The 15,163-nt window shown below is 40.2% G+C and overlaps 1 protein-coding gene across 1 annotated transcript in view; it reads right to left on the bottom strand.

Moving 5' to 3' along the window:
- Positions 1-8,011, bottom strand: part of LOC147897543 (uncharacterized) — a 38,744-nt gene extending 30,733 nt beyond the window's left edge. The window contains exons 1-4 of the mRNA XM_087380580.1: positions 7,898-8,011; positions 7,520-7,677; positions 7,321-7,396; positions 62-144 (exon numbers count right to left, since the gene is read on the bottom strand). Of these exons, the coding sequence (XP_087236706.1) occupies positions 62-144; positions 7,321-7,396; positions 7,520-7,677; positions 7,898-7,958 (378 nt within the window). The 5' untranslated portion in view covers positions 7,959-8,011. The remainder of the gene's footprint in view (positions 1-61; positions 145-7,320; positions 7,397-7,519; positions 7,678-7,897) is intronic.
- Between the last annotated feature and the right edge of the window lie 7,152 nt (positions 8,012-15,163).

The following is a 15,163-nucleotide window of genomic DNA, read 5'->3' on the forward strand; positions in this document are numbered from 1 at the left end:
TTCAACCTCTTGCACAACACAGGATGAACCTTTTCAGCTTCACTTTGTGAGCATTACTCACCTGGAACAGCAAGAGAAGCCCAAGGAGGCCTATTGGTGCAGCAGGCAGCAGGTTGTCTGCATAGACCAAAGCAGCTGCAGCACCTGTAGACGCACCAGTCCTCACAAAGTGAGCCAGGCAAAAAGAAGGTCAATAGCACCTGTAGATGCACCAGTCCTCACAAAGTGAGCCAGGCAAAAAGAAGGTCAATAGCACCAAGCAGCATCTCAAAATAGGGACCTGTGTTTTAACCCCAAAAAAAACCTCGTCAAATATGCATGTTCCATGTGCAGGGTCTACTAATATGACCCTTTGGCAGTTCTATAGCTCTAAAAACCAAAACAATTGAACATGCATCTTCCACGTGCAGTGTCAAGTAAAGTGATCGCTCGGCATTTATCTCACTCTAAAAACTTCCCTTGCCAAACTTCATATTCTGCTTACTAATATATGCTCAGGAATGCTTGGAAAGAGCAAAAAGTGAAGAGCCATAGTTATGCAATTCATACCATAACCACGCCATAGCACAAGCAGCATAGCACCATTCATCTGCAGCCTCAACTCTTTCGGAGCGAATGATGGAAACCATAATTTTAAGTGTGATTAAACAAGATACTTCTTAGTACGCATTTTCACATCCTGAATATCCCCCTGCCTGAGCCCCCCCAAATGTAGATGGACATGGTTGGGTGGGAGAATAGGAAGAATTGGAAAATAGTAGTAAATAGACCTTGTGTGATATGAAAACTTCTAGGATACTTGGCAGCCTCCTTAAACAATACTCCCTATAATGTAATCCATCCATCAATGCTAACAGCTCCACAAACAAGGTCTAGATTCTAACCACTTCTCAGAATGTGGCATACATTTCCACAGAAAGGATTCGTGGCAGCTTGCACTCTTTCTGGCTTTGGTGTCATCATGGTACTTGATCTTGGGTTGGGGTCACACTAATACTTATGGCTCTTGGGCATGTTTACCCATACAACAGGATTCACAAAAATCCTTTTGAAAGTAGAGGTATAAAGGCCTTCTAGCACTTTCTTTAAAAAACTTTTAAATGCAAATAACCACTTCGTTTTGTTAAATAGCAACTTCTGCTCTTTGAATAGAAATACTTGATGTCATTTTAAACATTCTGCCAATCTTTTCTCTCGACTATGCAAGTCTCTAATCATGAATCAAGTTGTTCAAAAACAACTCCCGTATCTCTTTCTATTGATTGACTAACAAATAAACGATTTTGTGTCATACTTGACCCCTCTTCTAATACTTAAAATAGGCGAGATGAATACCTCCCTCTCTCTCTCTCTAGCCTATTATCTTATACTGAGTGGAATGCATGAACTATAAAGAGAAAAGGTGTACTACACACCCACACACACACGTGTGTGTGTGTGTGTGAATGGCATACATTGGACGAGGGTCTTTTCCCGTCTGCTAGCTTTGCAGGAGCCTTGACGCTCTTATTTTCTAAGTCTCAAAGGGATCCATTCCGTAGCAGATGTTGTTCATGATGATGGGACCCCTCTTTCTTTTCCCTTGGCTGCTGCAAAATATAGTCTTGGCATGCACTATCATCCTGCATGCCGTCATATTACTTTTATGCTTCAAGATTTTTTACCAGTACCTCCATTAGAGAATGAAGACCAGCTTCAGGACTAGACTCTTCATTTGCCAGGGTCGTTATGCCGTCCTTTACGGCTGTCTCACATTACAGTTTCTTCACTATACAAAGTTATTTTGCCCTTGCCTTGGACTTCACACGGGGCAAGTAACCTTTGGCATATGAATCGTCCTACAAAATGGTGGCAAAAGAGACTGCAGGGGATTTGGAATTCGAAAATTCCTCTTCGACAACAGGTTTTCTTGTGGAGAGTCTTGCTAGGAGTTCTTCCATCTGGGCAGATGCATCTGGGCAGATGCTAGCACGAAGACATATAGCTCCGGCTGTTTGCCGCAGATGCTTGGCTCCGTTGGAATCAGTACCTCATCTTTTTTGGCATTGTTCTCATACACGTGATTTCCTTGGACTTTGGGGACAGCGTTTGCGAACCAAATTTCCAAGTGCCACTTTTGGAAAGTGTTTCTGGTTGTTTGGGATTCACCCACCTAGACAGGGTTTTGATTTATTTTTCATTTGGGTTCGATATTGGGCACTTTGGACTCTATGGAAGGACAGAAATCATGGAGTTTTTGGTGATCCAATTTTTTCAATTTACTCTGTTATCAGGCACTCTTTACAGCAATCGTTTTATGATTGCTTGCAAACACAGTCTATAGATCATGAAGTACACTTGTCATATATTGAGATCTTTTCTTGATGTATTTGGGCACATCCCACTTTGGGATAGTGACTCTGTAATATAATGCAACAAACATTTCCACCAACAAAAGAGAGAGAGAGAGAGAGAGTGTGTGTGTGTGTACACCCCTCCCCTCCCTGCGGCAACTGCTGTTGCTGCTGAATGCTGCCCGCTGATGCAGCTGTTCATTACTGTTCGTGCTGCCCGCTTCTAACTGAAGACCCTTGGTTGGGGCCTTGTGCTGCTGTCAATGTAGCCTTGTCTTCCCAGAGGGAGGCACTGCTAACAGGAGGCAGCACCAAGACAGCTCTATCGGACTATAAGGTTCAACTCTCCGCTTGTAAGTAGGAGGAGTGCCTATGGACAGATAAGGGGAACATGGAGGGAAGAGAGACTAGCATGCGGGCAGCACATGCCGCCACATGGGCAGCTCTTGAAGACTCTTCTTAGTTTACTTGTTACCAACGCTACAGGGCAGATCAGTCCACATGGGGAATGTTGTGGTGCTGCCCACATAAGGGGCTGCACATGAGCCTTGTAGAGGGGCATATTGGCTGGTGCGTATGGCACAAAATGTGGCCTATGAAGTGTGTATTATGGCACAGCATATGGAGGCTTTTATAGGCCCCAAAGATGGCCCTGGTCAATCAGGAGGTACAGCAGGTTGGCAGAGGAGGGGGCTGGTCAGCCAGCCCAGGTCTGCTCAGCGGCCTGATTGGATATGCCAGAAGCCTTGAAAAAGGAGAATGAACCTCATGTATTAAGGCTTTGGAACTACAGATTCAAGAGCTCCAACGCCTACTGTTGGGAGAGGTTTTAATGCTTTGCGAGCCCTCCAAACTGAAAATGCTGCCTTAAGAATGATTTTGGAAGAGCTCAAAACAATCATGGACAGACTAAGGAAGACTCAAAGAAGATAGAGGCCCAAATTGAGGCTAACATGGAAGCCCATGCCAAGGATGCTCAATTATGGAAGGACACAAACCTCAAAAAGTCATCAAAGAGACTTTGACAAGTAGAGCAAGCGGCAAAATAAAGCCCTTAATCTTAAGATGATGGAGGTGAGAGAGGATGCAGTCAGCCCTTTGGAGATGGCCAAGAAAGACATGCATGAGAAGTTTGGGGTGAATCCAACCCACCTTGAGAAGTTTGGGGTGGATCGAACCCATATTCAGAATGCATTGGACAGTGGGAAGAATGACACATGGGAAAAGCCATCATTAAGTCTAAGCACGCCAAGGCAGGACTGAGGACAATGAAAGGGACCCCAAGCTTTATCAATAAAGATCTCACAATTATACAGATTGAGGCTTGGGCAGTGGAAAAAGGGTATAAGGAAGATGATGGAGACAAGGGAGCAGGGCAAATGAAGTCATCTTTTAAGAACGGCGACACCCACCCATCCCAAACAATTGCATTATTATTTATACAAAATATATGAATAGTATCATATAAAAATGTATGATATAATTGATATAAAATATATAAATATAATACTAATTATATAATACTATTGATAAAAAACATATCAATAGAATTACAAAAAAATATATAATATTATTGATATTAAATATATAGATATAATATTGATGTAAAAATCATAAAGTAATTGAAGAAGTATTAAATTATGCAAATTAATTACCACTCTTCTCAAGCTTCCAGTATATAATTTTTAAATAAAACTATTCCCAAAAAAACAAATAAGAAGAAATAAATATCAGTCCAAAAAAATAAATTAAAATAATTTACTTTAATTTAAAACTTTTTTAAAAATAAGTTATGCAGTCTATGGGATCACTAGTGCTTTGTCTTTTGCCTTCAAGAATGGCAATGGGATATTATAGTCCTCTTCAGCAGCTTTACTGGGATCTCATAGTACAAGCGTACACACCAAAGCCCAAAGAGGGGGCTACCCATAGTACAAGCGTACACCACACACCACTTGGAGACCTGCAGTGCACGGATCAGGTGGGTGGCAATTCTCTTCACCTTACACCTCCAAGCACACATCACAATCATGGACATAGATGAGCATGCCAAATACATGTGGATCAAACTATCTAGCATCTCCCGACCCTTCCGAACACACAAAGGGCCACATCATCCACGTAATACTAGTTGACTTTGACCTAGTCACACATAGGGTTAGCTATCTCGCTACTCTTGTTATAGCACATAGATGAGCAATCAAACATAGATGCCAATGCCCTTCTCTTCACTAATTCCATCCACATTGCAGCACAACACTATTTTTCTTATACAATCAAAAAAACATTAACGGCCTGTATCTCCAATAGTTGGTATGATAACAAGTGTAACACACTTGGGGAACGTTGGCACTCTCAGCCCAAACAAGGACACCTTGACCAAGAACATACCTGGAAAGAGTATTGACATTTGGTGCGACGGAAGAGACAACAGTTTCTTGCTCACCACCGATAAGAGCTCTCAAATGTCCTATATAGCAATGATTCAATTTTGGGTATAAGTTTTATAAAAGGTCACCATGTCCTAGCAAGGACCCTAGTCTTTGGACAGTTTACACAAATAGACTGTATGACGTCCTTGACCAGCCCAGTCCCATCTTAGATGGCATCCCTCACCCCACTACCTCTACACTCTTCACCACGACACGCCTAAAAGAGGTTATCAAGAAGCTACAAAATGGCAAAGCCAGTGGATCATGAGGGCTTCCAAGCAGAACTCCTAACCCAAGGGTAGGGACTGCTTGCGCAGATCCTAGCAAAACTGTTTAACGAAGCTTTTTGCTAAGGCTTTCCGACCTCTTGGACCACAAACACCATCATACACATTTACAAGACAGGGAATCCGATGGATATAGGTAGCCACTAGACTATTATGATATGGCCAAGTTTTATGAGTCAGCTCTTAACATATACATCAGTGAACATGCTGAGATTGAGGGTATGAAAGCAACTCAACAGGCAGGTTTTAGACGAGATCAATCTATACTCAATCACTCCTTCGCACTCATGCTCTCATAGAGGAAGCCCTTCACTAGATCTAAGAGTATATTGCTGCTTTGTGGACTTCCACAATGCTTTTGATTGTACCATGGGCACGCCTCATTGCATGACATTGGATATTGCCTTCTGACTTCTTGAACTATAGAAGTCAACTTGCAATATCCCTGATTCTGCCAAAGATAATCTGGTCTGAATCTTCAGATGAAAGAGCTCGGCTCGCATTGAATGTGATCAACTTTAATGTGAAAGATGTTATGCTCTTGAGAATAGGTCTAATGCAAAGAGTATGTCAAGGATTCGAATGAAAACCAACCAATGAAGTAGTGCAAACAGCAACTCCAGCTGCTCTGTCTCATGTAGAAGGTTTTGGCCAATTACAATGACCCATAGCTTCTTGAATCCAAGTATACCGATAAGTTATTATCCTCAAGCTTGCCATTTTGATCCAAGCAAATGATATCATTATGTTTGGCCATTGTGGGTTGTCTTGATGTTGCACAATGCCTTGTGCTTGTGATCCTCAAAAGTGTAGTGACAGCTATGGGATTTTGATGAAACCTTCGATGTTGTTGAATGATTCTCACTGTCTTAGTTTTTGCTTGAACTCCTAGGTTTTGAAAATCCCAAGCTCAAATTCAAGTTTGACCATGCAGAGGTTCCAATGAAGTAGAATCGGATTTGGAAATCCCAAGCTTAATTCAAGTTAGGGCATCCCAAGCTTGAACTCATGGAAGTTCCACCTTTAATTCATTCTTTTGTACCTTACGTTCTATCTTTTGCAATTGTGTGACCCATGTATTGAATCTACTCCTGCAACAATTCAACTTTGCCTCATTTACACGAGAACCTTTTTCTCAAAGGATGTTGAAAATGATGTGCTTCTCCTAATACCATTTAAGCTGAGAATATCATCAAAGAAATTATATGCAAATCTCTAAACAAACAGTACATCACGAAGTTAAATGTAAGAGACATCAATGAGGCCATGATGTGATACCAAGTACCCACAACAACATTACCTTTGTCGATTTAATGCTGCACTTATTGAGATTATCATTTTTTCGTAATTAGCTGACCCTATAAGCTGGCCCATTTGGTGAAAGCTTTCATGTAATAAAAAAGACTTGGATCTCTTCAAGTTCCTCATGAAGTAAATCCTTTTAAAGTTCTTGCTTTGGTTAAATTACTTGAGGCATCAAGCACAAAAAGTAAAAAAGAATTTGATCCTATCCTCACATAATATGGCTTACCATGTAATCATATAGTTGCACTCTTGAAACTCATCTCTCCTACGCAATGATAATCTCTCGATTCACGCAAACAGCATCTTCTCTATTGACGCCGTGCAAAAAATAGTTATCAGCATGATTGTTGGAAGCGCATGTCCCCTCATTATACTCCTGCCTAGTAGTGCGTTTAGTTTTCCTCTCAGCTGTCTCAATACTTATCTCCATCAACCACACATTGTTACGCTGTTAGACTTTTGGATCGCCCCAATAGGAACATCTGGCCCAATACCTGCGGATACTTACCTCCCAGCTTGCACATTAATCTCTCCCCCGTCTAATCCTCATTCCCTTTACTTATACTATAGGTACCCGTAAGAACTATCATCTACAAAGTTTATGTGTAATCGTAGCCAATGCTTGCGCTCATGGAATAGTTATTTTCTAGATTTCGATCTGGTATTCTTGACACCTGGACCTCGGCCATTTTCTACGGTTGATGAGCATGAAAATTGGAGAAGTATAAAATCACCCCGTATGCCTTACATTGTCTGATTCCCAACAAAGTTACAAAGCAATTTGATTTGCAAACAGATCGTGAGCCCTCAATTTTCAAAAAAGAAAACTAAGATTACAGACTACAGGGAAGACCTTGGATATATGTCGCAGTGCATCACTTAAACAGGAAGGCAATGTAGGACAGGCATTGCATCAATATAGCTTTGTTTGCATGACTTGTGAGTCGGATAAAAAGAAACAACCTAGAAGCACGATTGGAATTCGGTAGTCAGGTTCTGGCACAACTGTCTCTCTAGCAGTCTTGACATTCCTTCCAAACTGCCAGACAATAGACCATAAAAGAGCCATCAAAACAAAAACCGACGGCACTGCATTTGGCAGACATCGTGCAATAACATAACTCCAAAGCTGCTTTGACATGTATTTGGATGTGCTGCCTACCAGTGCTTTCACAATAAAGCGATTCTCCTTTTTACCCCGCCCTTGAATGAGAGAATAAGGAGATCTTCCAGGCACGAGAATTTGCTTCTGGAACGTCCTGTTGTGTCCCAAGCATGGCCGCAACGGAGCTGCCTTGGCTCGCAGCTGGGGGAGCTGCCCTGCATGTCGAAGCAAGGGACCATAAACAGAAGTATAAAGCAAAAATCTGCCGATAATGAAACGCATTGGCTGGAACCCAACAGTGGCAATTCAAAATTGCGGGGGTGGGAAGGATGGAATTGCGAGTTGGACAACCCAATAGTTGAATTCTAAGAGTTGGAATTCAAAATTGTGGAGGTGTGAAGGATAGAATTACTAATTGTGGAAGGGAAAGAGTACCGTGAGGGGAGTGTAGGCGATGAGGAGGAGGGGCTGCCAGCAGCAACCTGCACGACGCCATAGCTCAATATAAGTTGATAACCAGAACCTCAAGAACCGGATACCTTATTTTTATCCTCCACCTTGCCATGTCACTCACCTTTCAAACTCTCTCACTTGAATTCACAATGCATCATACCACACCATTTCATTTTCAAACTCTATGAGTTGAATTCACGGTTCTTTCACACTAAAGCCGCCCCATCCTCCATTGAATGCATCTTGGCCGTGAGCTGGCCTTGGACAGGCAATCTCGCACGCCCATGATCCGTAGATAGTGCCTATGGTGCACTAGCCTATCAACACCCTTAGAGGTTGTTCCCGTTTTTGCGTATCTGCCAAGCTATGCTTGTGCCTGCCAATGCTCACTCTGTTCCCACGAGCACACCCCTCATTTTCGGTGACAAAATCGGGCATATGTGTGCCGTGTTGGAGAGCCAAAATTTCGCTCCTTAGGCGAGCATTACAAGGCTACACTTGACTAGCAACTCTCTAATTCGTTGCTGGACTACCCAATTTCCTCTCATACATGTAGTGGCAGCCCCGTGAGAATATTGTCTCTACTACGCTTGGATTTGCCATCCCTCATATCATTTTCGCTAGCTTGGCCCATGATGGGAACAACCTCTAAGAAGACATTCCCACTCAACGCCATGGGAGCAAAAATTTCAAAAAATGCCAAGGCTCCCTATGTTCCCACTCACCGCTCTACAATCTGAGGTGCCAAAATTCAACATTGCAAAGCTCTATTAGAGATGAGGTTTCTCTCTTGCTTAGCAGGCATGTCGGGGCTACATTGCCATCTACCAATCCCAACGTCTTCTTTTCTCTAAATTTGTCAACTTCATGTGCAAGCTATTAGCCACGTAGCATTTATGCTAGATTGTCAATCATGGGAACATCAAGTGGGCATTTCTACTCGCATGGCATCAAGTGGGAAGACCCTCTTGCCTTTCTTCCACCTTCAGGCCTATGATCGCACACCACACTCATCGCTCCTTGTCATCGTTCATCCAGGGCAGCAACCTCAAGATCAATATATACCACCCGCTTACCAGCCCATGGGAAAAAAAGGGTGGTCAATGTTTTTTTACACTAGGTTATCTTGAATAAAAAACAAGCATTAATAATAGATAAGTGTGGAAGGCCCATAGGTATACTAGAGAGGTAGGTTTTCGTTTGGTCGGTGTAGGGTTCAAACCCCCTTATCAGTGCATGTTATGGATGGGTGGGTATGGACGAGGAGTTGAGGGTGGGTCCGTGCTCATGGGTGCCCCCTTCTCATGGATCAACTAAAATTACACATGAGAGGCCACATCCAGGTATGCCCTTTTTGCCCATGCTTGGGCGATTGGTGTGTATGCTACCTCATTGCTTACTCCATCTTTTATCCAAGACATTGATGTTTGTACCATATTATCCAAGCATGGCCCATAAGATAAGGGCCTTGTTCACCTTGTTAGTATTGCCTTTAAGGCAATGGTAATGGAATCACTAAGGCCATCGTTAAAGACTCTCCAACCTCATTATTTTTTGTTAGCTCCATTTTGTGTTGCCATGAATTCCTTCACTTTTCTATGCACACTTTGTCCCCCTTTTCACCTTTGAGTCTCTTCCAATAAAAGGATAAATGGTACTACTCCCAACATTTTATACTAGCTTTTACGTTTTAGCCCAAGGACATTGTAATCGTTATGATAACATTTAAGGGACCAACATAATCAATAATTCTTACTTTTTTTAATGAGGGAGTGGGATCATGTAGGACTTTTCTATTAGACACACTCACAAATGACCCTTATGGTACCAGATTAGCTTCGTCAATTGTATCTCTAAGCGAATCACTTGTAATTATCCCTACCAAAAATAGATCATAAGCAATGGCTAAACATTGATTGAACAACTCACATTAATGTCCCATTCACATTGGTTGTTGCTCTTATGTAAGGTTGCTAGATATTCTATAATATTTGAAATTGCAATGTAGCCTCTTAGGAGGGAGTTTAAATCAATGGGCTCTAAACAATGCCCATACTAGCTTTTCAAATTGCAATATAGGTGCTTTGGAAGGAGTGTAAATCAATAGGCTCTAAACAACACCCATACTAGCTTATTCAATAATTCAAAGGCTAAACTTAGATCCTTATTACGTTAAAAGTCCAAGGTGCATGTACGAGCATGAGCATGAGAGTAAACAACGTTGGAGGATGAATTCTAGAGAACCCAAGGTGGGATACTAGGAAGTGGGTGGCTAGCTCCATAGGACATAACCAAAGATTGGAATAAGATTGAATTTGTCATCTAAAGAAGAAAGGCTCGATGAATTTACTAGATGATTAGCCTATAAAAGCACACTTCTCGAGTGGATGGGTCATAGTTAATTACCCAATGAATGCACAAATGGCAATGCATTACTATTGGAACATTACAATGGCAAAATAATGATCCCATCCTTGGTTGTTCTCTATAGAGTTGGAATTTTTTTGATCCATTGACATTTTAGCTATGGGTTAAGTTGGGAAAATTTGACTCCTCAAGAAAGACATCATTCTTTGCATTATATGAAGGAAAGGATGTGATTGCACTCTATAGAGTTGACAATTTTTTCATCCATTGACCAAAATTTTAGCTTTGGGTTGAATTGGTCAATCTCCTTAAGAGAGCCTTCATTCTCTACAATATATGAAGGAAAGGATGTTAAATGCAATTGTTTGCAAACTTCAAACTCTTGTTGGCACTCTATTTGAACAATGTTCTCACATTAGGGTTGTCCTACAATCATTTTATAACATGTGCATATGCTCTATTGTGTTGGTCAATAATCAACACAATCTTTGTTGTGCTTTGGTTCACTAGAGCCAAGTTATTGCACAGTGGCATCATACTTTACCAAGCCCTCAATGGAGCTTTGATTTTGCATTCAAGGACACGTTGAATTCATGTTTGGAAGACTTTCTAGACTTTGTGGAGTTGTGTCACTATTTTTGTTGCTACATTCTTAACACTATTTGGGTAGAAGGACAAAAAAATAGGCCTACGACACTTTTATGTCTTGTTAACTCTTCCACTTCCTAGAATTATTCTAAGGCATTGATAAGATGTTTTGGGGTTTTCATTATTGGCCATAATAACATATGTGCTAAAAAAAATTTGGCATTATTATGGATTATATGTCACACCTATGACTTTAGGTTTCACATAGAGTTTTAAGGTAAAGCTATCACTGAAATTTCAAGCTATTTTCTCAACATTTAGACAAAATGGCCATACTTTTTTATTTGAATGAGTTTTCCCATAGTTTTTAAGTCCCATAGGCTAATAATATCTATAACATGTATGTTTATATTGCTTTTGGAGTTAGATAATCAAAATTATGGACCAAAATTTATTTTTTTTGTGTGTTAATAGTTAAGTAAATTTTGATCTTTTGTACATTATTTCACATGTATAACAAGTTTCAAACTCAACTACACTTTGATGTTTCAATGATACTATTGAGTAGCATGAGTTCTTAGGGGACAGTTATGAATGTTTTTAAGTCCCATAGCCTAATAATAACTATAACACATATGTTTAGATTACTTTTGGAGTTAGATAATCATACTTACTATGATTTATGGACCCAAATTAACTTTTGTGAATTTTGTAAATTAGGTAAATTTTGACCTTTTGCACATGATTTCACATGTATAACAAGCTTCAAACTCAACTCACTTTGTATATGTTTTCAATATGATAGTATAGAGTAACATGAGTTCTTAGGGGACCTAATCTAATGTAGAGCATCAAATTCAAACCTTATTTTGATTGTAGGTTACGTTGTAATTTATGTTAGTTTCAAGATATAAGGATTAAGTAATATCATAGGAACCTCCAAAGCAGCTTCAAAGGTCTAAATTTTACTTATAGAGTGGCTCTTGAATGATATCGACAAAAAATGCTTAAATATAGAGAACACTTATGGATACTTTAAGACTATGAAAGCAAGATTTGCTTGAGACCTATTTTGAATCTTATATGGGAGGAAAATTTATGTTACTATACTTTTGTGGGCACTTTGATTTTATGTGTGATGCTTTTCATGTTCCTTATATTTCCTCATCATGGCAGCTACTAGACTACCCATGTCCAACTTTGGGGAATCAAGTAAGCTTGGTGGAAGTAACTACCCATCATGGAAGATGAAGATCGAGAGTCATTTGGTGGTTCAAAAGAGTTGGGAAATCAACATGAGTGGAGCCAATGCCACAGGCTACCACAAATGCAGCTACAGTAGTGACACCAGCAAATCCATCTCGTAGTGAGGGATTAGAAACTATGTGATGCAGAGACCCTAGATATTATCAATGGCACGACCATAATGCCATTAGAAACTGTGTGATGCACATACCCTTGCCATTATCAAGTAGTAAGATGATAAGGGGAGGAAGAAGAGCACTTGGCTCTAATGCCATGTAGAGAAATGCGGTGCAAAGGAGAAGAGATAGAAATGGTGGAAAACTCACAAAGGAGAAACTCTCAAGGACTCGACGTGGGAGACAAAAACCAAAGAGCATCTATCCAACTTCCTTATCACCTAATCCACACACATCATTGGCTTATCATCCTCACATGCTTATCCAAACCCACACACCCTCTACATGTCTTGTTTCCACTACATGGTGATATTCCACTAGGATGTTGCTTAGGGGGAATGCTGCTTGCCTTTATTGCTTCGTTGTTTTAAGGAAGGATTTTCCTTTGGAGTAGCTGACTTAGTAGCATAATTTTTGTCCTACATAGTGGCATAGTGAGATCCTAAGGATTGGTGAGGGCATCTTGTCGAAGGAGGAGTGATTGCAAAAGATGACTCTTAACTTAAACTAGATGCATGACAAGCTATATCTTGCTCAAGCTCATTAAGTTAACATTAGAATTCTGGCTTTTTGATAGGCATTATAAAAGTGTAGTATACCTCATTCATATCACGTATGTCACATATATTCCTATCCTTAATCAACCAAACCACTTGATCATCTTCGGCATCACTCAATCACACAAGATAGGATGTGCAAGCTTTTCAATAGTAATCTGATATGAATGAAACATTCCTAAAATCCCTATAAGGATAGAGAACTATTGACTAAAACATTCCAAGGCTCCTTGGAATTCATTTCCTCCACGTAGAACCCACTACTAATAATTAAATAGTGACATCATTGATCTTGAAGCCATGCTCAAAATGAATTGATTGTTTAAGTTCATAGAAGGGAGAGGAGTTGGGGGGGTAGGGGAGGACCCGAGAAAAATAGATGCATTTCTCATTATAAGTCAAACCATGTGTGTACCAACAAGCTCTACATGACATAAGTCCATAAAAAATTGTGTGGAGAAGTTGAACATTGGTTGGTATCAAACAAGGACAATTTTGATGTGTGTCTATTTTACAATGTAGAACTTCATTGATACATATGAACTTATAGAGTTAATTGAGGAAAATTTGGAAAGGATGCTCTTATGAGAGGGCCTTATGTCATACGAGGGAGATACGCCCGAAATTGTACTTTAGGCTATGCCACTTCTCTCTCATCATCCCAAAGAGGACTCCACCGTCTAAACCTTGTAGCTCTCTCTTTTCATTTTTGGCCTACCCCTACCCCTAGGGGGAAGGCTCTAGTAAAGGATTGTGTTTTTAGAAAACAAGAAATTTCAACTGTTTTGAGAAAGAGTACACCAACAAAGAAATTCAAGAGCACCAATTGAGAAACGCAGCAACCTACTTCCTCGGGATCCTTCAAATACAAAAGGGTACAAGCAGTTAAGATGATAAGGGAAAAGACAATGAGCACTTGGCTTTGATGCCATGTTGAGAAATGCAATGCAAAGGAGAAGAGATAGAAATGGCAGAAACTCACAAAGGAGATACTCTCAAGGACTCAATGTGGGAGACAAGAACCAGAGAGCATCTATCCAACTTCAATTTTGGACTTCATTTCCATACCACACACCACTTGTGTGTGTTCTTATAAAAGTATTTGGATAGGGTCCGTATCACCCAATCCACACTCACACATCATTGGCTTATCGTCCTCACATGCTTATCCGAACCCACACACCCTCTACATCTCTTGTTTCCACCACATGGTGATATTCCAACAGGATGTTGCTTAGGGGCCTTTATTGCTTAGTTGTTTTAAGGAAGGGTTTTCCTTAGGAGTAGTTGCCTTAGTAGCATATTTTTTGTCCTACATAGTGGCATAGTGAGATCCTAAGGATTGGTGAGGGCATCTTGTCAAAGGAGTGATTGCAAAAGATGACTCTTAACGTAAACTAGATGCATGACAAGATACATCTTGCTCAAGCTCATTAAGTTAACATTAGAATTATGGCTTTTACATAGGCATTATAAAAGTGTAGTTTACCTCATTCGTATTACAAACGTCACATCTTACGTCACATATATTCCTATCCTCAATCAACCAAGCCACTTTATCCTCTTCGGAATCACTCAATCACACAAGATAGGATGTGCAAGCTTGTCAATAGTAATTCGATATGACTAAACATTCCTAGAATCCATATAAGGATAGAGAACTATTGACCAAAACATTCCAACGCTTCTTGGAATTAACTTCCTCCATGTAGAACTCACTACTAATAATCAAATAGTGACATCATTGTTCTTGAACCCATGCTCAAAATGAATTGATTATTTAAGTTCATAGAAGGGAGAGGAAGTGATGATGTGCATTACATTGATATTAGATCTATAACACTGATTTGAGCTTGATGAGCTTGATTAATGTTTGTTATGGTATATTATTAGATATTAGGGGGATATTAGGGTTCATTGTTAAGGATTAGGGGGAATTTTTAGAGATTCAATTGATGCAACTTGCACACTTTTTTATGGTATTATTCATATTCTCATGTAAGATTTTAGTAATATCTTGAGGGTTATTCTCCTCCTCCTCAGCTCCCTCCCTCCTCGCCCTCCTCCTTTTCTCTCATGCTCCCACTCCTAGCTAGGATGAATTCCATGGCCCATCTTAGGGGTTTAGATATCAATTTGAAGTATTCAATAAGTTGAATTCATTCAAGGGTCCACCATTCACCTCCAACTAAACTCTTATCAGGCTACTGCTCTAGAATAGTTTTTTCAAAGGCAAAGAAATTAGCATAACTTTTCAAAATTTGCTTCGATCATTTTAGTGTTATTTGCGTCGCTCGAAGGGGGGATCCCTGTGG

The sequence above is a fragment of the Dipteris shenzhenensis genome, chromosome 10, assembly GCF_047967505.1.
Source record: "Dipteris shenzhenensis isolate YYH24624 ecotype China chromosome 10, Dip_SZ_1.0, whole genome shotgun sequence".
Classification (NCBI taxonomy): Eukaryota; Viridiplantae; Streptophyta; class Polypodiopsida; order Gleicheniales; family Dipteridaceae; genus Dipteris; species Dipteris shenzhenensis.